At 39.1% G+C, this 22,846-nt stretch overlaps 1 protein-coding gene across 2 annotated transcripts in view; it reads left to right on the top strand.

The window, feature by feature from the left end:
• Positions 1–22,846, top strand: part of DENND5A (DENN domain containing 5A) — a 63,399-nt gene that overhangs the window by 30,059 nt on the left and 10,494 nt on the right. Inside the window, exons 6-17 of one of the 2 annotated variants that reach the window (XM_056492876.1) lie at positions 5,099–5,416; positions 6,712–6,927; positions 7,819–8,053; positions 8,499–8,649; positions 9,178–9,271; positions 12,267–12,398; positions 13,900–14,052; positions 14,868–14,972; positions 17,025–17,109; positions 18,396–18,480; positions 19,420–19,548; positions 21,780–21,901. In XM_056492876.1, coding sequence (XP_056348851.1) covers positions 5,099–5,416; positions 6,712–6,927; positions 7,819–8,053; positions 8,499–8,649; positions 9,178–9,271; positions 12,267–12,398; positions 13,900–14,052; positions 14,868–14,972; positions 17,025–17,109; positions 18,396–18,480; positions 19,420–19,548; positions 21,780–21,901 — 1,825 coding nt within the window. The remainder of the gene's footprint in view (positions 1–5,098; positions 5,417–6,711; positions 6,928–7,818; positions 8,054–8,498; positions 8,650–9,177; positions 9,272–12,266; positions 12,399–13,899; positions 14,053–14,867; positions 14,973–17,024; positions 17,110–18,395; positions 18,481–19,419; positions 19,549–21,779; positions 21,902–22,846) is intronic. The other variant, XM_056492877.1, reaches the window with a different exon arrangement.

Raw genomic sequence — 22,846 nt, forward strand, 5'->3', positions numbered from 1 at the left:
AAGTTGTATTAGTTCAAAATTCAGTTTTAGGTTCTCCGTTGGGCACATTCCCTGATGGAGAATTCATTGAAGACCACCAGTGACCTGCAGACCTTACTCTCTGTAGCCCAGTAAAACCAGGAGATGCTGAGGTTTGGTGTGGAGTTGAGTTTCATGTGCATGTCAGCAGCAGAGTGCTGGTTCTCAGAGTGCTGCTGCTTTTCTGAGAGCTCTGTGTGTGCATGAGCATCTTTGTGGTTTCCTTGGCAGCTGCATCAGGGCCTTGTGAGGAGCCCAGAAGAGAAGGGCAGGGCATGGGAGAAACTGTGCCAGAATAAGGTGCTGCAGATGTCAAAGGGGAAAGGAAGAACATGTAGCTGTTCATGGTGTTGCTGGCAAAAATGTGCTTTGTTTATCAGTACAACTGATCAGTAAAAGTGGTTTTAGCAGCTCACTTGCAGATCACAAACCTAGCAAGTACTAAAGTAAGACTGGGTTTTTTGATGTGTCTTTGCATTTGCTTCTAAAGAAACTTCTGCAGTGCTATAGAAATGCATTTTTAACAAGCAAGTTAATCCAGACCATTTCATGCAGCAAGATTTGCATGTATATCTCCCCACTCTAATTGAGGAAAATGGTAGAAATTGAAATTATTTTCACTGGAAATAAGCAATGCTGAGTTTCCAGCACTGGTGAAATCAAGGAGTACCTCATTAAAAAGTCTGTTTTTAAATGAAGTGATCCTAAGGGTCTTGGGCAATAGCTTTTCCTGTTAGGAAAGTTGAAAGACTTTAAAGCCTAAAATGCATTTTCTCTGCTAGTATAAGACAGATCATATGTATTCTCAGTGTTTTTATTCCAGCCATTAAAAGGATGTGATTCAGTTCTAAACCTGAAGAAGTTCTGTGGGCTTTTATTTTTGTACGTTTTTTCAGAAGATAAGAAAGATCTTCTGAAAAGCCTTTTTTCCTTCTGATGCTAACACATTTAGACCAAGATAATTATTTAAAGATAATCACTGCTTTGGATACATTCTCAGGCTATCTGCTGGTGGCTTGATCCTTGATAATACTGCAAATCTATTGGCAAACCTCAGTTTTATATTTTCTTGTACCTCAGTGTGAACAGCCACCTGGGGAGTTTCTGGGGACTGCAGTGGCTTTGTGCTGTAAGCTGTTCTCAGCCACAAACTCTGGGTTGGCATGAAGGACAGCAGTGCTGGGAATAAGAGCAGAAGGTCCCATTTGCTTCCAGGAGTGGCCCAGGAGCATCTTTCAGGATGCAGGAGCAGTGTAGACACTGCCCCAAGTCAGCCCTGTGTGTATCAAGCTGCACATCCCTGTTCTCTGTGTGTTGTGTGAAATGAGTGGTTATTTGCAAGCTTGGGGCCAAATGCACGAAGGTGAGACAGGCTGCAGATAAATGGGACTTAGGCAGAACCTAAATAATTTCCTTCTGTGCTTTTGAACAGAGCTGAAAGGAAGGATGTGAGCTTGATGCAGGCTGGATCTGTGTGGGGCTTTGGCCCTTACTGTACTTGAGGCTAAACTAAAGAATTGCAATTGTCTTGTGGTTTTGGAATGGATGGGTGTGCCCCAGGCCCCACTAAGCCCTTGGAGAGTTGTGCTATTGGCTTCAGGGAACCAGGCACTGGCACCACAGACACAGTGATTTGCTTAGGTTCACATTTCTAAGGTTTGTAAGACTTTCACCTGGACACCCTGTTACTTGGAATGATAAAAGTTTATGGGAAGGACAAGTTTTTAAATTAGGATGTGACATCTTTGTTCTTAGTGTAGTGTCTCTTTTTATTGTAGATGATGTAATGTGTCCTCTCTTGTGACAGTCTGCTATGGAGGTGAAGTGGTGTGTAACTGTTGTGGAGTTTTCTTTTGATCAGAAAACTGATATGTGACCAAAAAATACAAGAATATGACTGTTCTAGAGACCTGAAATATCAAGTAACTAACTTAAAGATGCTCTTTTAATTTTATCTCTACTTACACATGTTGCCAAGTATCTTGTCTTTTATATAATTTTAGGTTTTTGTGCATAAAATAATGAACAGTGTATCCACATAGAGAGCTGTCCGCTATTCACAGCCCACTCAACTGTGCTGCCTCCAGAGACAAAATAACTAAACCCTTGTGGCCAAAGAACTCCTTTCTTTTTCTGCTTTGTGTACTTGCCCAGCTCCTAGCATGTGAAATGCTTTGGATGACCATGATTTCATAAATAATAAGTGCCTTAGTTTTTAAGGCACTTGCCTTAGTTTTTAAGGAGGGGACTCCTCTATTCTGTTGGATCTATAATGGAGCAGCATAGTGAGATTTACTGCTGTGGTGTCTGTCTCTGATTTACTTCAGATTACATTTTTACAGAGAAATACTGGTTGGGTACCCCTTGAAGAGCTTGTGCATTGAGGTGTTTTTGCCATTTCTGTTCCCTGAGGAGCATGGCCTTTCCAGAAATGTGTATGGAGTTCTTGAGGATGACCTCAGCTTCCCTGAGTTCAGAGAGGCTGAAGGCACCTGTGGAATCTTTGCATATGGTATACTGGGTAGTCCTATGTCTTATGTGTTATTAACCAGGCACTGGATAACTACAGAGTGTCCCTGAAAATATTCTTTACACTCTTCCTTAAAGTATTCCTGCACACTGACTTTTTAAAAAATGCTTCCATATGGGTCAGTTTCTGGAAAAATGTGATTACAAGTTGCATGATAAGCAATCATTATTAGGAGCTCAGAGTGTTTAAATTGTATATATTGCTCTTAGAGAGAAATTCTGCAGAAGGGAAAATCACATATTGGAAGAATTAGCCCAGATATTTATAAGCAGTTTAACAAGCATTGAATTTGGCTTTTTCTTCCATTGGCAAGGAGTTTAATTTCAGTGTGAAGATTAGAATTTCTAAATTGATAAGGTTAATGTTTGATTTCTTTTTGGCCAAGTGCTTTGTGGGTACAACCAAGCTTATTGACCAAGAGTGATGTTTTCTGCAGAATCAGACCCAAAAAGGAAGGGAAGTTGAATGACATCAATTAAAGAAAGCTGTAAAAGAAAGCAATGCAATTAAACTGTTTGAAGAGTTTCTTATTGAGTCTGTCTTGCCATTTTGCAGACTGCTTGAGGCAAATTCAATGCTTTTTGTTTTTCCCTCAGCACTGATTGATAGGCTTTGTGCCTGGTTTCAAAGCTTTATTTCTTTCCTGTCTTGAAGTGCTTACAGTGTTTCTGACAAGCACCAGCTGACTTGACTTCTGATCCTCACAGAACCATGGGTGTAGTGAGAGCCTTGAAGCTCCTGAATTCAGGTGCTTGATTCATATGCTGCCTTGGAGCAGTGCTGATGTTAGGGAAATTTCAGCTATCACACCTGTCCTTGCATGAAAAGAAAAACTTTTTCTAAGGTGCACTAGAGACTGTTTGAGAATCAATGTGTTAGTTCTCTTTATTGACCTTGGATTCTTTTGCAACACCTAATTCAATTTGTGATTTAATTTCCAGTAAAGGATCTATACAAGAGATATTAAACTGTTCTGTATGCATTCCTTTGAGCATAAGAAATCAATCTCCATATTAAGATATTAGAGCATTAGGAAATAGAGAGCTGGAATTATGTTTACCTCTGTAACTATGGGCAATATTGTAGCAGGGCATAGATTGGACTAGTTCTCTGCAAGCTAGGGCAATATGGCCAGTGGAATTCTGCTTTAAGAATTCTTTTTTTCAGTTTAAATGTTGAAGCTCAGTAAGTTGTGTTTTATGGAGAGTTACACCCTCTGTTCTGCAGAAATCTGTCACAAGTAGTAAATGTATATTTTCATAACAATTTACTTAAAGGAACAGGTCTTGACAGGCACAGCTTATTCTGGTCTACCTATGGTCAGTCCCACAGCAGATTCCTACCAGAACTCCTTGTGGCTCTGATTTCTGGGATCAGTCACCATTCACTCCATGTGAGGTTCATTTCAATTAAATTGTGATGCTTCTTCCATCCTCCTGCACTTAATCATAGAAACTGGAGATCTGTCAGTTCTCATAGACCTGAGAAATACTTTTTTGTTTCCAAGCTGTAGTGAGGCCTGAGTTCAGGTGTGGCTCTTAGAATAATGCAGTGCAGTTAGGTTATTACCCCATAATCTGATTGAAAAGATTTTGTATAGTGAAGGTTAAACAGAACAGTGACAGCCCATGTTAGTTCTGCAGTGAAGAGAAACTGAAATGCTTCTACAGAAGAACAAAGCTACTTCTCTGTTCTTAACTTTCCAGGCAGATTTCACACATGACTGGGGTTCTTGCTGTGATGTGTGTAGTTATGTAATGTCTTGAAACCATTTGATTTTGTAATGCAGAAGCCAAAAGGGGAACCTTCCTCCTTGCCAAATAAAGAGTGAGGTGAACCTTGAAAGATGCAGAGCTTCTTTTGATCTTGCTGTGGAAGCCACATAGGTGGTTTTTTTCTTTTCTTTTTTTTTTTTCCCCCACCTTGGTCTTTTTTGTTGGTAAATGAGTTGGAGATTGGAACAGAAAAACAGGATGGAAACTAGTTCATTTCATTTTTCCCCTTGGAAACAAACTTCTTGCTCATTGAAAGAACTGCCTTAGTTGTCAGGCAATTGCCTTTTGTTGCTTACAAAAAAAAAGAAAACTTCATTCCACTTCTGCAGTATCAGCACATCTTTTAGATTGAAATTTGCTAAATCTTTTAGAGAAATGCACTGATAATCTGAACAACAGGCAGTCACCTGCTTGCATATAAACATGTATAAAATAGAATTTCATATATCTGTAGTTAAAATTTAGCTGTACATGTATGAAAAAAATCGCACATCTGTACCTGATTTATGTTATAATCTATTTTGTCCATAGTAAGTGTCTATAAAATTAGTCTTCTTTCTCAGTTATCTCTGGTAAAGACCTGGAAATGTAAGTCTAGTCTTGTGTTACATTCTTCAAAGCCAGCACCAGTGCAATTATGTTTGGGGCAACTCTGTTCCACAAAATAACCAAACAAATGCAAATGTATTTGAATCTTTAAATAAGCACAAATCCCAGAGATTAATGATGTGCTTAGTGATGTTGTAATGGTGTCCTGTTCTGAATTAAATCCCAGGCTAACCTGTGCTTTGTGGATGTAGACAACCATTTCATCGAGCTGCCAGAAGACCTACCCCAGTTTCCAAATAAACTTGAGTTCATTCAGGAAATTTCAGAGATACTGATGGCTTTTGGAATTCCACCTGAGGGAAACCTGCACTGCAGTGAAAGTGCCTCCAAGATGAAGAGCCTCAGAGCATGTGACCTGGTTTCTGATAAAAGAAATGGGAACATAGCAGGATCACCTCTGAATTCCTATGAGCTGCTAAAGGAAAATGAGACTATTGCAAGACTCCAAGCACTTGTCAAAAGAACAGGTGTGAGTCTAGAAAAGGTAAGATATGGAATGAGCTGCACTCTCTCTGGTCCTGCAGTGGCAAATGGTCTGAAGTCATGGTCCAAAGATGCTTCATTAGAAGGAATTTTCTGTCAACATGTTCTCAAATCTTGTGAGCACCTGTAGAGACAAGGACAAGCTTAGGGGAGAGAGAGAAAACCTTTGCTATCTGCCAAGTGTTTCTTTACCAAGAAAATGTGTTTAAAAATAGCACTTTGCCTTGTTTATTCTTGGTTTTAAGATTTATTCTAAATTGGCACCACTTCTTTAATGAATTAAGTGGCTAAAATTGACATCTAGATAGTCCTGAAGTTTGCATCCAATCTTGGTTTCTGTAGATATCTTTTTCATTCTGTATAGAATATGTATAATTTTGCTTATATGTAATATATTTGCCATAAGATTACTTTAATGTTTTTTCTGGTTAGTGTTGTAGAGTTCATGAGTGTTTGATTCCCAGCAAGTGGACATGTACAGCTCATGTTGATCCTGATTGGATTTTTTTGAGTGATTAGTATTGTGAAACGAAAAATAAATTGTGGCACTTTGTGCATAAAATATACTACCTGAAGGACCACTGAGAGTTTTTTGAGCTTTTGTGGAATGAAGAATGTCACTGTTGGTGATTTTTTTTCCCTGCTATGAATTTAATATCTCGATTTTATTGGTTTTTTTCATGAATTATAGACCCCATCTTAACTGAAAATGCATTTTTTTTTCCTTAAAGATTACTCTGAGGTGTGTAGTGGAGAATTGTGATTCTCCACTGCTAAGGGCTCAGGGTTCAGGGAATTGGCTACTAGACATGCACAACTTCTTGTTACTGTGTATTTCTGTCTTCATTTGAAAGCTGGTATGTGTTCAACAGTTCTAAACCTGGAGTTGTTTGACACCAGATATAGACTTGCCTAATATACAAATTTTTAGTGGTAGTAGGAACCTCTAAAATGTCTATGCAGGTAATTGAAGGGTAAGAGAAAGTAAATTAAGTCTGTGTCATACCTGGGCATATATACGGTTGTTATTTACCCTTATTAAATTTAAAACATAGCCAGTGCAACCAGTACTGAAGTAAGTTTTGGTTTACTATGAGGAATTTTCTAGGCAAAGGTTTCTGTCTAGGTGTTTTTGATTTTGCTATTTTATTGCAGTGGTTGAAACACTATGTTCTTTTCTTTATTGCAATGTTGACTTGAAGAGTAGCAACTGAATGGCAGATGAAAATCTTGTATGCCTGGAATGCCTGACAAAGCATCAATACAAATTATTTGTATTTTCCCTTACTTTTTCAGCTGGAGGTGCGAGAGGAGACCAGTAGCAAAAAGGATCTTAAAATTCAGTGTGATGAAGAAGAATTCAAGATTTACCAGCTGAACATTCAGATTCGGGAAGTTTTTGCCAACCGCTTCACACAAATGTTTGCAGATTATGAAGTGTTTGTCATTCAGCCCAGTCAGGACAAGGAATCCTGGTTTACAAACAGAGAACAGATGCAAAACTTTGATAAAGTAAGTTGTAATCAAAAGGTACATCAATGTAAGAGGTAAAAGAGTATTTAAACCTAAGGGTTTGGGTCTTGGGCCATCAAATGGAAAGCTGTACTGTCAAAATGGTGATTTCTTTCTTAAATTTCAATGTTCCCAAAAATGTAATCTCTCAGATATGTGGAAAAACAATTACAGACTTGGGGAGCTAAAGATACTCTTTTAAGGATACTGTAGAAAAATGCAGCTTGCTTTAGAAAAATAGCTTAGCCTAATTTTAGGACTAACCTCCATATTGAGGTTAAATGTTACTAGTGGAAACTGTTTGATTTTGAACCAGTGGAATTGCCAGATATGTTAATGAATTAAGTCATGACCCCAAATAATGCTTGTGTACATGTGTACCAAATGTATTCCCAACTCTTTTGTAGATAAACAAAAGACCCTTTAAACATAAGACATTTTTGCACTGTCTTCTTTGCTGGAGATACTTGTTGGCAGGAGAGTTCATGTGGGTGAAGATGATGTCTGCTAAAACACTCATCTGATTGCCACCAAGTTGTATGAAAAGATTCCCATCAATTTCACAAGCTGTAAGCCCAGACAGAAGTACCAAATTTGCACACCTGCAGTAGTGATGGCTGCTGGGGTCTTGATGAAATTTTTAGAAGATGAAGGAAATGCTAAAATCCAAGTGTACCAATTATTGTGCTGTACAGTAGGTGATTGTCCTGATGCTGAAAATTTCATACAGACGGCCTGTTTTGGGGATAGAATTGATGTGTGTAATAAAACCAGGCTTTTAAGTGGCACCAAAGCACTCTCATACACCCTTGATCAGAAAAATTGGTGCTTCTGGTGGATGTCTTTCTATTTCCAGATTCCTAAAGACTCTTACCTTTTCTTGTCTCTTAGGCTTCTTTCTTGTCTGACCAGCCTGAACCTTACTTGCCTTTCCTCTCAAGATTCCTGGAGACCCAAATGTTTGCATCCTTTATTGACAATAAGATTATGTGCCACGATGAAGATGACAAAGACCCTGTTTTGAGAGTTTTTGATTCTAGGGTGGATAAAATCAGGCTGCTGAACGTCAGGACACCGACTCTGCGCACATCTATGTACCAAAAGTGCACAACCATTGATGAGGCTGGTAAGGGCCATGAGGCACTTGCTTGGCAATTTGTGCAACTGATCAGTGCTGTTTGCTGTAGACATTAGATTAAATAATTATTCATGCTTTGAAACCTCAGGAAAAAAAAAAACCAACAAAACCAAGGCAGTAGAGATGTAAAGCTTAAACGGGAGACTAAACGTTTCCTGTGATGCTGAGATGTGAGATGAAATTAATGTAAAGTAGCACTCAGATGTTTTCCTGCATGCTTTGTGTGTGAAAGATGTCTGAGCTTAAGAAGATAAACATTTTTCTCCTTTTGGTGGCATTCTTTGATGTCAGAAACACTCTTGTGCTAATGTCCCTGTTGAAATCAGTAAGCAACTTCCACCTCTCTCTTCATCTTGTTTTAGTTGAAGATATGTGATTATAGATACATGCCTGATTAAAATATCTTTAAAAATTAACTTTCTTGCTGTTTCAGAGAAATCTATAGAATTAAGGCTGGCAAAAATAGATCACACTGCAGTTCACCCACACTTGCTGGACATGAAAATTGGACAAGGGAAATACGAGCTTGGATTTTTTCCTAAGCTTCAGTCTGATGTTTTATCCACTGGCCCAGCAAGCAACAAGTGAGTAGTAAAGGCAGCAGGTGCTGAATCTTGGCAAGATCTATAGAATGGCACTAAAGCAGAGATCTTAAACCCAAAACTGACTTTGCTTTCTGTTTTTTTCAGGTGGGAGCAGATCAGATGATATGGAGTGGGTTTTTTGCGATTTTTTTTTTCTTTTTTAAATCTGAATTTTTTGAAGCAAGTTTACTAAAGAAAGCCCTCTTATGTTTGAGATGATAGTTTGTGTACTTTGAGTTACTTACAAGTGTTGTCAATATAATGCCCTTATTTGATCTCAAGGCTTCAATTGACCCTGGAATTGTGGGAAAAAAAAAAAAAAAAAAGAGGAAAAATCCAAAGCAACATATGTGATTGAAAATATTTTGGTTGCCCAATATTCCAGAGATTCTTTGTGTGTATTTGCAGCTGCTGTTTGGCTGATGTAATTGATGCCAGCATGTTCAATATAGAATAAGCTGGAAACCTGTGATTGTCTCTGCCCTTGCCCTGTGCTGACATTTGGCTGATGTTATTCCCCCACTGTAGGTGGACAAAGAGGAATGCTCCTGCTCAGTGGAGGCGGAAGGACAGGCAGAAGCAGCACACGGAGCACCTGCGTCTGGACAATGACCAGAGAGAGGTGAAAATTGCTCAGCTCTAGAAATCTGACTTTTTTTTCTTTCCTGATGGTCTGAAAAACACTTTGCAACCTTTATGAAATGTCTAGACAGTTATTTGCAGTTCATGTCTGCTCTCCCTGAAGTGTATTTAATACAAATGAAGTAGCAGACCAGAAATACTTGATTTTCTTATTATAAAAGTTATGTCATTTTTTGCCCCCTCTCAGGACAAAATTATTTCATCCCACATGTAGGAGAGTTCTCTGAAAATATAATCACATGATTTCAAGTTGTTGTGGGTTTTTTTTTCTTTTTAAAGGGGATGAGTGGGAAGAGGGGAATTAAGAGTTTTCAGCCATCTATTTCCTATCTCTAAATAACTTAGTTATGCTGTGCTTCTCCTGTGTATTTGATGGAGTAAAGATAACCACCTCTAGAGAGGGATGAATTTCATCCTAAAATCAAGAGCATTGCCTTTTGGAGTTGCCTAAGTGCTTCTGCAGGCCATAATTAAAGTCTTAAGGTGACAAAGTGAGATACAAGCTCATTGCTGAAGTGAGAATGTGAAGCCCACCCATACTGTCACGTTTGTGTCTGTTTGTACACAGCAGTCTGATGCTGATTTGCCCTCCTTCTGAACTGATAAACATCTCTCACCACTGCTCCTACAGCTGACACCGTTTTTCTTTGTGGTGAAGTGGTTTTGAGAGATCTGGGTGAAGTGAACTTATTACAGTACAGTTTCTGATTCATATGGTACAGACTGCAAACTGTTACACCAGGTGTTGATTTATGAGTGGTTCCAAGAATAGTCTGGCTCAAAGTATTAGAGGTTTTTTGTTTGTTTACCAACCCCAGAGTTTTGCTTTTGTTTGTGTGTTCTTTGAAAACAATATTCTCTTGCCTTGTTAAATATCCTTAGAAAAGCTTAATTTTGAATTTTAAAGGAGTAGTAGTCTTGTGTGTTGTTAGGATAGTGTTGTGAAACTCTCAAGTGTGTTTGTTCAGTTCGTCCTTTTAAGGTAGTGATGGATTTAATTACCTTCCTACTGTACTCATTCCCAGAATTTACTTACTGGTTTGTTAAAATTCTGTTGAATTATAGTGTCATCTCTGTCATCCATAACCATGTAACAGAAAGATGTCTGCATAATAAAAAACCTCTACAAGTAGTTTCTGGCTTTGACATGTTCCATATGCTCAGATAACTCTAAAGTGCTTTTTACTTAGATGTAACAGGAATGAATAGTAGTTGATTTCTGACCTCCTTACTGTGTTAAACAGCACAATTGTTAAAACATGTAAACTTTGAGCTAATTACAAAGGCAAAAATCTACCTCTGGTCTCTGGGATGTTTTGTTTGTTTTGTTTTTGAACTGATTCCTCACAAGTTCATTTCCTATAGGAATTACTCTGTCACAAAAAGCAAATAATATCTGAAGAATAAATATTTTGAAGTACATGCTCAACTGAGGGCACCAAATTCCAGTGGCAATGGTACTGTTATTTTAGGGGTTTATGCTGTACCTCTGGTAACATAATGGTGATTGAACATTCACCTCACCTCTGGGTGAACCTCAGATTCCACAGTAAATTTGAGAGTGGGGAGGGAGCTCTGCTGGGATGAACACTGGGGGTCAGGCTGAGCAGGAGGTGTCAGACTGCAGCGCTGGGAGTTTTAAACAAACTGAAGCTTTGCAGCAGCCAACAAAAATCTGTGCAATTGAGACTTTTTACTTGCAACCATTTGTGCCAGTGGAGGGCAGAGTTTACACCAATCCACTGATTTAACACCATCTTTTCTTTTTTCCTTTCAGATTCATTACTTACGAACTTATTTTTATGTTGAATGCTTGGGAGTTCTGCATTGTATTATGCCTTCACTCTTTTCCTTTTCTGTTTTGCATGCTTGCTTTTATTACTTCATATGTGCTTACCACTTTCACTTTACATCTGCTTGGCTTTTTGCTACCAACTTATCCTGCCAGCACCTGGACTTTTCCATGTCAGAGCTTCAGTTGCAGTTATGTTTAGACTGGGACCAGCATGATTGGCCCTTCATGCCCTCTCTAAAATCTGTGTCAGAGCATTATCTGGTATGTCCAATGCACAATATGACTGTAATCATAGTTCTGGATAAAGATGCATAATTGAATGTATAAATCATAGCTCTTTAGTGGAAGGCCAGTGAAGAAGGTGGGGTTTTTCCTCTTTGTTGTGTTTAACAGATCTATTCACTGACATTTCAGTTGGTCATTATTGCAAAGTAAGCTAGAGATTTCCTCTTAATTTGATATATGTACTAATCCTGAGTATTCCATCAATGCCTATACAGTACTTTCTATTACTAATTCTCAGTTAGCTGTGCCCCAACCAACTTGTGATCACCTGGCTTCCATAATATCTCTCATATCACTCTTGTCTCTGGGGTGAAAATAATGGCAACTCCTTGATGGCAGTAATAGAAGAAGAGCTTTTTTGAGTAGAGTGGGTTCAGGAAATGATTTTTCTCAAAACTACAGCTGGGTCACAGCTGAGAGATGTTGCTGTCATTTGCATTTTGCAGCTGCTTCCTGAAAGAGCAAAGTTTTCTTGCAGTCCCCCGTGTAGACCAGTCTGCCACTTGAATAGTCTTGGTCTGGGAGTTTTTGCAAATTTTCATTTAAATGAAAAAAAAAAAAAAAAGACAATTGGCAGTAGTGCAGGGAATAATTGAATCTCTATGCATCTGAATATCCTTGTCAGTTTGTATTGTGTTTTTGTAATTGAGCAATGTGTATTCTAATACTGTATAGACAATATAAATGGGGATTTGACCTCTGGTGAAATAGCAGTTTAGGTGTCTCAGCCCTAAATAATGCTGATATAAAAAGGGGCCTTTTCTGAAAGAGGATGTGATACTTTCCTCCTCACTGCAGAGGTGTGGGTTATAAAGATAACTTTACCTTTTTCTCTCAGCCTAGTAGTCTCACTTGCACTTCTGTCTGTGTTTGTCCATTTTGTCTCCCAATCCAGAAGTACATCCAAGAAGCCAGGAACCTGGGCAGCACCATTCGGCAGCCCAAACTCTCTAACCTCTCTCCATCAGTAATTGCACAGACAAACTGGAAGTTTGTGGAAGGCTTGTTGAAGGAATGCCGAAATAAGGTAATACAGAGAAGAATTCTGCTCTCCTGCACCTCAAGTCCATTCTTTCTGGACCATTTTGTATCCATTATGCTTGAATCTCCCCACTTTTCTGCCATCTGCTTTATCCCTGTAAGGATTTTTTCATGCTGGTGAGAAATTAATGAAGAGATAATGTATTCAGAAATACTTCAACGAGCAGTGACTTTATCAAGCAGATTTATGATAGAGATTGAATATTCTGAAGGGTCTTTACCATTCTGCTGCCCAAGTCTATTACAGAACATTTCAGTTATAACTAATGAGACAGTACTATTTCAACAAGAGAGAATAGTCCAAAAGAGAGACTTGTGGTGAGAATACAGCAGCTTTTCTCATAACTACATTTCTGAGATGTAAGTTTTTAAGCACATAACAAGTAAATTTAGCATTAATTTGTAGATATGCTTCACCAGTATATATTTGACAACATATTAATCTGAAGTGAATGTTAATGTTTCTAAAAATACAGCAAAGATAATAAATTATGAAATAGACACATTCTTGCCTGAAGTCAGTGGAGGTACTATAGTAATTATATACAACTTTTCATAAAACTCTATTTAATATGTGCATCTACTTCTGATTTCACTTTATGGAGCTGTCCAAATGATCCCCATCCCTTAATAGATGGTGAAAATTTTTGGAGATAGCCTTGGCTCTGTGACAGTGAGAAATTGCCAGAGGGAATGAGGGGGAGAAGCAGCTAGAGCCTAACTTGGACTTCTTAATCTCCACCAAGGCTGTGCAGAGTTGCTTAAGGGAGTATTCCTCATCTGAAAGTGAGTCTAGAATAGGAACAAAGATGAAAAAATGTGTAAGAGATGAGTGGAACTGATTCCCTCACCATTTTTTCCTCCAGTTGGCTGTGTGATGAATATATTGTGACTGGAAGGCTGTACTTCAAGAGCTGGTGAAAGCTTTGTTGGCCAGTATGAAATTGTGCAGTTTAGGAGGAAGGGGAAGCTCAAGAGGTGCATTCCAGAATGGGTTTGGTTAAATCCAAATGCTCTTCTGGGAGAAGAGCATCTCCCAGGATTGACATAGCTGTGCTACTTGACTTTGGCACATTCACCTCCCCTGGAGGAGGTGGACAAAGTGTCCTGCTCTTGGGGAGTGCATCCAGTACTCACCAGGCTTCAAAACTACCCAAGGTTTGTGTGTTTTGTGGCCTTGCTGCTGAGCATCCAGCTTGTTAATGTGTGACCTGCTGTTCTCTTTGTTGGGGTTACTCTGTGGAGGATGATGTGCTTGTTTGCAAACTCTTTTTTAGGAAAGCAGAAGATCAGTACTGGTGCTGTCCTGGCTTGATAACCAGTGATAAAAGACCAGTTCTGCACTAATGCCAGAAATATATATATACACAGCCAGTTATTCTGCCAAAATTTTATCATATGCTTCCTTATTGGTCATTTAAAAAGTGTAAGTGATCTTGGGAATTCCTGGGAGAGATTTACCTCTCTTTTGCCTTGTCCTTTTTGAGACTAAGAGGATGTTGGTTGAGAAAATGGGTCGAGAAGCTGTGGAGCTTGGTCATGGTGAAGTGAATATCACAGGAGTGGAAGAGAACACCCTGATAGCCAGTCTGTGTGACCTTTTGGAAAGAATATGGAGCCATGGTCTGCAAGTCAAACAGGTGAGGAATAAATATTCCTGTACATTGCAGAGCACACTTCTCCTAATGTTCTGTTATGCTTTTCCTCTCTCTGCTTTCAGAGGACACCTTTAGTGTGTATGTAGAGGTGTTAAAATACTCATTTGTCCCCCAGTCTTTTTTATGTCACTTCCTACCCCCCTGTCTGTCTCCATGTTGTGGGATATGCACAAGTGTACCTGTAGATGTGTTCCACAGATGGCTTCTTGGAAGACTCTCCACTTAACCCAGGGTTTTTATTTGGTTTGGTGGGTTTTGGTAGTTTTTTGTTTTTTTTTAATAGGATGGTAAAAAAAAATATTGCTGTGTTCTCAGTATTTTGTTAATGAAGTTGCATAGGCTACAAGGCAGCATATCCTAAAGGTACTCTCAGTGGGATGGGGGAATTGTTTTCCTGAAGGATAATTTTGTATTTCAAAGTAACAATCTTGTTATTTTGGTTCTTCCTGAGTGATGTACTTAAATTATGGTTACAAGATCACTAGCTAGAGGTATTGGGGTTTTGTATGAAATTAATAATTGTTTTGCTCTTCTGTTTGGAGTCACTTGTGGGACAAGATGGAGTTTGGAGGGCCTTTACCAACTTTACTCCTCCCTTGTACAAAGGATTAGCAATTATAACTTCTTTTTTTTTTTAAAGATTATATGTTCATAATCCAGACAACTGTAATCCAGTATCTCTGTTCCCAGCACCCAAACACCAGTGTTTAACTGTGCTCTCCTTCAAACTATACAGCAGTTTTCTGTGTGAAGATTTATCATGTGATTCTCTCCCTTCCCTCTTGTATATCACTTAGGATAGAAGCTGTACTGCTTTCGTCTTAGAAGACAGAGCATCAGCATACTGTGCTTCAACCCAGATTTGGGCCTTTCAGACCACCAGACGGCCAACCCTCCATAAGGTTAATGCTTTGGATTGATTGCAGATGTTGGCAAACGGTGCTGAATGGTGGAATAGATAGAGTGGTGGAATAGAATAGAGGCCTGATGGAGGAAGTGCAGTGTATCTCATAGTATGATCCAGAGTTAAAAAAAATAAAAAAACACCACCAGTTCTCTGTGTGCTCTGGCCTTTATGAAATATGCAAAAGCCTGCTGTTTCATACATCGATTTTATTTTACTTTTCAATAATGAGCCAAGGAAGACTCTTCTTTCTCAGCTGACTATAGTAATGAGGATGGCTTTCCTTCCACCAACCCCTGCTTTTACCTCTTCCCTGCTGATGAACCCCAGTAGTCCTACATTAGCTACCTCCTGATTTTTCCATCTGCAAAGGGAATCCATGCCTTCCGTTGTCCCGAGCAATGCAGGGGAGTTGTGATTTAGGATCTAATGGCTGAAGTAGTCTGGACTTTCAGAAGGCCTTGGTTATTCCCTTGCCTGTTCTCTGTCCCACTGCTTTCCTTAGGCTTTCCTTCCCCTTCTAGATCCAGCTTGCATCATCATTGCTATTTGGTGAAGTTAAAGGAGAGGTCCACGGTGCTGAAGGAGCAGGCAGACACTGCATGAGTTCTCACATTCATCGTGGTTGTTGACATCAATTTGCTGCAGGATCCTTTGTTGCTGCTTTCTGTGATCTGTTGCAGTTCTCCTTGCCATGGCAGCTGGTTGCTGAACACTAGACTGTGTGTGCACGTGTGTGTTTATTGGGAGAAAACACAGTTTTGGATGTAACTCACTGCTGGGTGATATTTTCATGCTCTTTTTTATCTGTTTATAATAAGACTTGCAGTTTTGGCTTTCCATGTTGGATCTGTCAGGTACACACAAGACACAATGGATTTTTTATATCCTCACCAGTGAATGCATATTTTTAATAGATTTCTGTCAGCACAGATGTTACAGACACTCTAGGATTTATTCTTCTGGAGGCATGCCACTTCTGGAATAATCCCTCATGATCAATAGTTCTTTATGTCAACTGTTGGGAGCTATAGGATGGAAATGGTTAGAGATTTTTAAATATAGTTTTAAAAAGAATTGAAGATGAACCATCATTATTGCACTTCTGGGAAGGCACTTAGATAATTTTAAACGAAATTGATAGTGCAGAATTGACAGCTATTACTTTACAGTCATGGTTTCTTTCTGCACTAAGCTGTAAATAAAAATATGGCCTTATATCAGCTTTTCTGAAATTCAGAATTGCTAGATCTTTATAGGGATTTCAGGTTCATACAGTAATTTAGGAAGATAAGTAATACTAATTATATCTAGGTAATTCCAGTTGATATGCTGGAGAGTCTCTGTTTGCTTGCTGCTGCCTTTCTGCAGGTTTGCAAGCTTTTGATGGATTTATCTTGGCCCTAAATATTACATCCCATATTCTAACTTCAAAATTGGTTTTACAGTGTGTAGAACTGGGGTATTTTTGCTGATAAGCTTTCACTGTCCTGCTTATATTTTAGGATATCTTACTGTGTTTGTGATTATCAGGTGCTTTGCCTGATGAAATTGAGGGGAATCCTTTGAGATTCTAGAAATGGGCAGCATTTATCCATGGCCCTGAATTACCCTGAGGGGAGCAGGACTTGGTCTGGGTGTGTCTTGCTCAGGCTAGCTCTGTGTCTTTTCTCATTTCACTGAGAGAGGCAGGCAGGGAGAGACCCACAGAGCAGGTCACAAAACTCCACATGCACAGAGCATTTTACAGGCCTTTGAAGGTTTTCATGTCATGATAATGAACTGAGGGAAGAAGTAACATTGACTTTTCCCTGTTGCTACAACCATTAGATCCCAGCAGTCTGTCTCTTGCTTTTCCTTCTCAGCCTCTTTACAGCTCCCAAGCATCTCCAACTTGTCTTATTTTTGCTTTTTACCAGTGAGTTTATAGGGAGAAACATCTCTAAAGCAAGTTTTTGTCATGGCTGATACTTTCAATGATGTTTTAAACCTTTTTTTTTTTTAAATTCAGCTGGTAGTGATTTCTTTAACTAATATTTTTTAATTTTAGGGGAAGTCTGCTTTGTGGTCTCATCTGTTACATTACCTAGAAAATAGACAAAGAAGAACCACATCAGGCAGCTTCAGTACCTCAGGTAAGATTGGCATCTGCTGGAAGAGATAATTAAAAGCTTTGAGTAAGAGCTTTTTTTCCCTTTGGAAATACCCTTCACTCAACACAACTGAATCAAGTGTTATGGCTCCTGCAGGTTCAATATGGGCTTGGTGTGTTGTCTCAATATATTTTATGAAAAATAAACTAGTTTGTAGAGCCCACTTGTTTGGGTCTGGGATCTGAGTGCCATGGTAATCAGAAACCAGAAACAGCTGATGCTTCAGAGTAGGCAATGGATTGCTCTGGTACATCATCCTCCATGTGACACACAGGCCCTGCAGGACTGGCAGAGAAAAATGACCTTGTGGGTGGGGGTGGAAAACAAGTAAAACAAAAATTTAAACTGAAGAAACATATTTTCATTTTTGTTGCATCAAGTGTTGCAGTAGAAGCAATATTGCACATAAGATCCACTGATGATGTTTCTAGGATTATTAATGTAATTTTTAAACATTGCTTCTTGTGTCAGGTGAGGGGGCATAGGATATAAATTTGGAGAGAACAATAGGTTTGGGGGAGGCAGTGGATGCCTTTTATTTTTTATTTAAAGCTGCTGTAAGCAAAGATTTGTGCATTAGTTACATGTACAAGATCCTGTAAGCAACCACAACCATAGATTTGGATATTTTAAGGTCTCCTGAATGTCCCTTAGTTCATAGTGGTTTTGTATATCAGAATAACTCACAGTCAGTTCTGTGCTTTCTAACTTGGGATTGAGGGCAGAGATTGTATTCAACATAGAACTTCATTCTGGAGGGGAATTTGAAAGATAAGGGTAATAATATTGCTTGAAAATCCCAAAATGTGGTATTTAACAAGTAGTGGTGCTACAGGAGTGTGTACAGCAATAGGTCAGTAAGCACAGGATGTGTGGTGTACTGAGTACAGCATATTTAACATATTTAACACTGTTCCCTGGTGGCAGCAGTGCCACTCAGGGTTACTATACAGCAAGAAAACAGGGTAGTCTTTAGAAAATAATACTTGATTACTAAATGTCTTAAGCTATTTGATGTCATACCAATTTCAGCTGAATCTAAGCTCAGTAATGTGTTGGTGCTCAGTGTGTGCTGATGTGTAGAACCATCTGTGTAGCAGGTTAGATTTTCTTGTCATTGGGAGTGGAAATACACCACAGTACCTTCACAGGGTCACCAGTAAAACAAGAGTGCAAACTGGCCTTAATTCACCTTCTTTTTTATATTGATTTTAGAATCTTGAGATGGATTTCTGCTAACAAGAACCTGTTTTTTTTTCTGAATCTAGGAATACTTCTTGATTCAGAAAGACGAAAGTCTGATACAAGTCCAGCCATGTCACCTCTCAGAATCTCTCTTGTCCAGGATATGAGGTGAGTTTGAAGTGTTAAACAACCCAGGAACCCCCTGAGATTTGCACATTGGTTTCTGTGTCTACTGTGCACTATACAGACAGGAGGGGGCTGTGGGGAAGGAACTATTTAAGGTAGATAGTTCAGCATTTTCATTGACCTTTACAGAAACAAATTTCTTACTGAGGAGGTTTTATATTGTCAGAGCTATTAACTTATGGAAATACTATGACAGAGTTCTCATATTTTTAATGTTTTGTGTGTTAGTTTATTTCCACAGAGGTGTGGGTGTAGTGTTTGTGTTTTCTCAGTCATTGCTGAGTTCGTTGCATAGTTCTGAGACCACTTTTGCTTTTCAGAGAAGAATGCAATTTGAAGAACTTGTTTGATCTAAAGAATGGGTTTATCTAACATTCAGTACTGTGGTGTGAATAAAACTGCAGCTTCTGCCCAATGCCTTCTTTTCAGTAGTGAAAAAACATAACTTCTGGAACAACGGCAATTTTCTTTTCCTTCTTTTTCCTTACAGCATCTATTTTTTTTCAGTAGGGAGGAGTGAATTGAGGGTTTGCCTGCCTTATTAAAATATAGCATTTGTGTCTTGTGTGCAAGAAGAGCTTCTACTGAGCATGCAAAGACAGGATTTAATTTTCCAAAGCATTCAGCCATAAATATTGCAGTGATTAGGTCCAGAATGAGTCCTAAATCATGTGAGACAATGAGCCTGGTTTAAAATTTTGTAAATAGGGCACTGCATTGCAGATATTTCCTTTTCAGGCTCTTACTCTCTTTGAGCTAGATTGCAGGGATTTTTTTACTGTGCTGAATATTGAGGTGATTATGTTTCTTTTTCCTATAACTTATGTGATGTTTTGTTCTTTGGAAAACTTCAGCCAGGCTTGGTTCAAAAGAACTGTCATGCTTTGACAATACCAGGCATGTCTTTTTCTTTTTTTCCAGGCATATCCAGAACATAAGTGAGATCAAAACAGATGTTGGCAAGGCCAGAGCCTGGGTTCGCCTCTCCATGGAAAAGAAGTTGCTTTCTAGGCACCTGAAACAGTTGCTTTCAGATCATGAACTCACCAAGTAAGATGGTTTATCTTGGGCAAAGCTTTTAAAACTATTAAAATCTATATAGTTGCTTGGTTTCAAAAATCTAGGTTGTGCCTATTTTTGCATTTGCTTAGCTGTGTGCAGAAGGCTTGGAACAAATTGGCCTTCCAAGTGTGTGAGCTGTTTGGGAATTAGGATTCAGTGCTGGGGCTCTTCACATGCATTTTTACCTTTATAGCCTGCTGGACAGCATCAGGTGAATTACTTTCATGATAGTCACATGCAGTGTTTACTGTGTGGAAATTAAAGCCATAGTAATTGTCATTAACTTTGATTGAAGACTTCTTTCTGGAGACAGCTTAACCTATGCTGTCTGCTCTTCCTTTCCACTCACCATCTTCCAAAGAATTTTTTCCCCAATCCCCCTGAACCCCAACAGCTAATTATTTGAGATTTGCCTTGTTTTGTATTATGTTGGGCTTTATGATGAAGCTGTGGCCTTGAGTGAATAAGGAAAAGCTGAAGGGCAGAGTGAGGACAGCTAATAAATCTACCTGCATCTCCAAATTAAGGGTAAACCTCTCCAGTCAAGTCAACAGTTTGGATCAGGTTAAATTTAGCAGTGCTTGTCCCAAGCAGAGCAAATGATGTGAGAGGACTTTCCACACACCACCACACTCCATATATAACCCCACAAAAGAGAAGGGAGAAACCTCTTTTAACACTGGCCAGTGTACTCTTCATCTATCAGGCAGATTCTGATTCTCTGGAACAGAGGGAGACTGTAGCAGAAGTATGTTTAAAATGAAAATGAAAAACAAAAAAAGCAGCATGTACAGAATGACATAAATTCTCTGTAATCTTGTGTGCTTTGTGCTGCATATTTAGATAGCCTACTTAGAGAGCTGTTCTAGGCAGTGTGGTTTCAAAGTGTGCCCCACTTGTTTTTAGAGGGAGCAGTGCTGAGTTCAGTGAGGTAAAATAAAGTAATGGTGCAACTTCTGCCATTTGACAGTTAACTAGATTGTGTTGTTCTTTTTTGAAGCAGCTGTTAGGTATTTTAATTATCCCATTCTCTTTACTTGACATTTGTTAACAAATGTAAGGAAAATGTAACATCTGATTTCTTTCTAGTCTGCAAAGGGAACAGGGAGAAATTACTTGGCTTCACTGTCCTGAGACCTTTATGTGTCCAGAGAAACAGAAACTTTACCCTGTGAAGAGACAGGACAGTACATACCCTGACAGACTGTCAAACATGTGATTCAGCTTGTGCAAATGAAACACAGACATGGGCACCTGTGAGACTTTTGTGGCTTTGCCACTCTTGTGGCTACAGGCAGGTTAGGTTAATTTAAGGCTCAGTCTCTCTATTTTCATTAAACATTTCCTGTCAGTCTCTAGTGTTAGGTTTGTTATGTGAGAACTTGCCAATATGTTGATTATCATTGATTTGTTCTACAAGTTTCTGTATTGTGGCTTGCTGACTTTTTTGTAAATTGATACCTGAAATTGAGGGGAGTTGTTGGGATGCCCTCCTGGCAGGAGCAACCTGTCTATGGCTGTGTCAGCATTTCTAATACCTGATACCTGCATTCTTAAGGGTTTAGATACTCCTGCAGCACCAGTTGGATTTTGATACTCTTCTTCTATGATTATTCCCAACACTTGTGTTACTTATTGGTTGCCACCTTTGCATGCCTGTAATTTTGATTATGTCAGGAGCTGTGTACTATCAACCCTGAAACCCTTCCCTGGATTAATGTGCAGGTTGCTGTTGGCCCTGGGTGATCACCTATAGCCAAATACAAGCAGATAGTCCCAGTTTTTGCCTTATGTCCTTTGAGAACAGTCTCCTGTAGTACATCATGTGCTGGAGAACTCTCCCAGGCATCCTCTGCTCAGAATTAACTTAGGAGAACTGTCTTTACTTCATGGTCAAAAGAAGTGAGAATTTTTTGAGAAAGTGCAAAATTCCTTTTTCCATCTTGGGGTGGTTTTGGGTGGGAGGAGACCCTTAGACCAAATGTTCCATTCCAGGGGTGGAAGATAATGGGAATTGCACTGATTGGCTGTGGAGATGTCAGCCTTGCAGGGAGTCAGCGTATCCTGGCGCCTTGAAAACTCTTGACTCTCCCAGTATCACTTCTCAGTTGAAATTGCTCGCCCATTATTCACAGTGTAGCTAATAAATTTGCACAGTAGAGAACATTTCACTGAAAGCATCTTGTTGCTGTGACAGATTATGTGTTTTGCTTTGTCAGAAAACTCTACAAGCGTTACGCGTTCCTCCGCTGCGATGATGAGAAAGAACAATTCTTGTATCATCTCCTGTCATTCAATGCTGTTGATTACTTTTGCTTTACCAATGTTTTCACAACAATCTGTAAGTATTTGCTTTCCCTTCAACTCTGATTTCCAGATTTGGTTGAGTCCTTGTCCAAAATTCTAAACAGCTCTGAGCAACATGTCCTAATGTAATTGTTCTGATTTTTTTTTCTTGGGATCAATCTGTGTGTGCTGTATTGCTGTTTCCATGATCTTCTCTGGTGGGCAGGGGCTTCTCTGTCTCTTATTTTTGTTTCTAACTTGGTAAAATACAGAGCTCTAATAATTTTAGTTGGGGGTGAGTTATCAGCTGAAATTTTTGTAGTGAGCTTGTTTGCATGATACTAAATAAGCACAGTATGGGTTGTTCACCATCAAGGTAAGAATGCATGCTGAAAACTAAAAGAAAAGAAGCCTTTCCTATTTTGTGCTCAGGCTACTTTGCTGCATGCCTGTCTCTGGGTTTGGGATAACAAAGAAATGCCCATTGAGGGCTGCATCAGAGCTCCTCAACGTATTTTTTTTTTTTCTTCTAGTTGTTAAAAAGATACTCTAGAGAAACTTCAAAGCTATTGTTGATGCTTAATTGTGTTAGAGAATTCTCAAGATCCTGCTGCCACAGGACCTCACTGGGAAGGCAAAATAAAGAAAGACCTTAGCAAGGCTTATAAAATTGGGGGTGGGATATGTGGAAGGACTACCCTTGGTGGGTGTTTTGATTCATACTTGTGTGTATGAAATACAAAGCAAACAGACATCCAAGCAAAATAGCTTTTGGTCTTGCAGGCAAGTTCTGGATAATATGTAAGTCTGGTCTGGTGGATGCAGTTAAATTGTCACTTACTTTAGGACTATCAGCACAGAAAATAAAAAGGGAAATATTTTAATTCATTCTTAAGTGCCACAAGCATTGGGCTTTTAAGCAAATCCAACCACCAAATGCTTTCTCGAGGGCACTGACAGCTGAGGAGATGCTGAGGGGGAAATGCATTAAACACCTCAG

The sequence above is a fragment of the Oenanthe melanoleuca genome, chromosome 5, assembly GCF_029582105.1.
Source record: "Oenanthe melanoleuca isolate GR-GAL-2019-014 chromosome 5, OMel1.0, whole genome shotgun sequence".
Classification (NCBI taxonomy): domain Eukaryota; kingdom Metazoa; phylum Chordata; class Aves; order Passeriformes; family Muscicapidae; genus Oenanthe; species Oenanthe melanoleuca.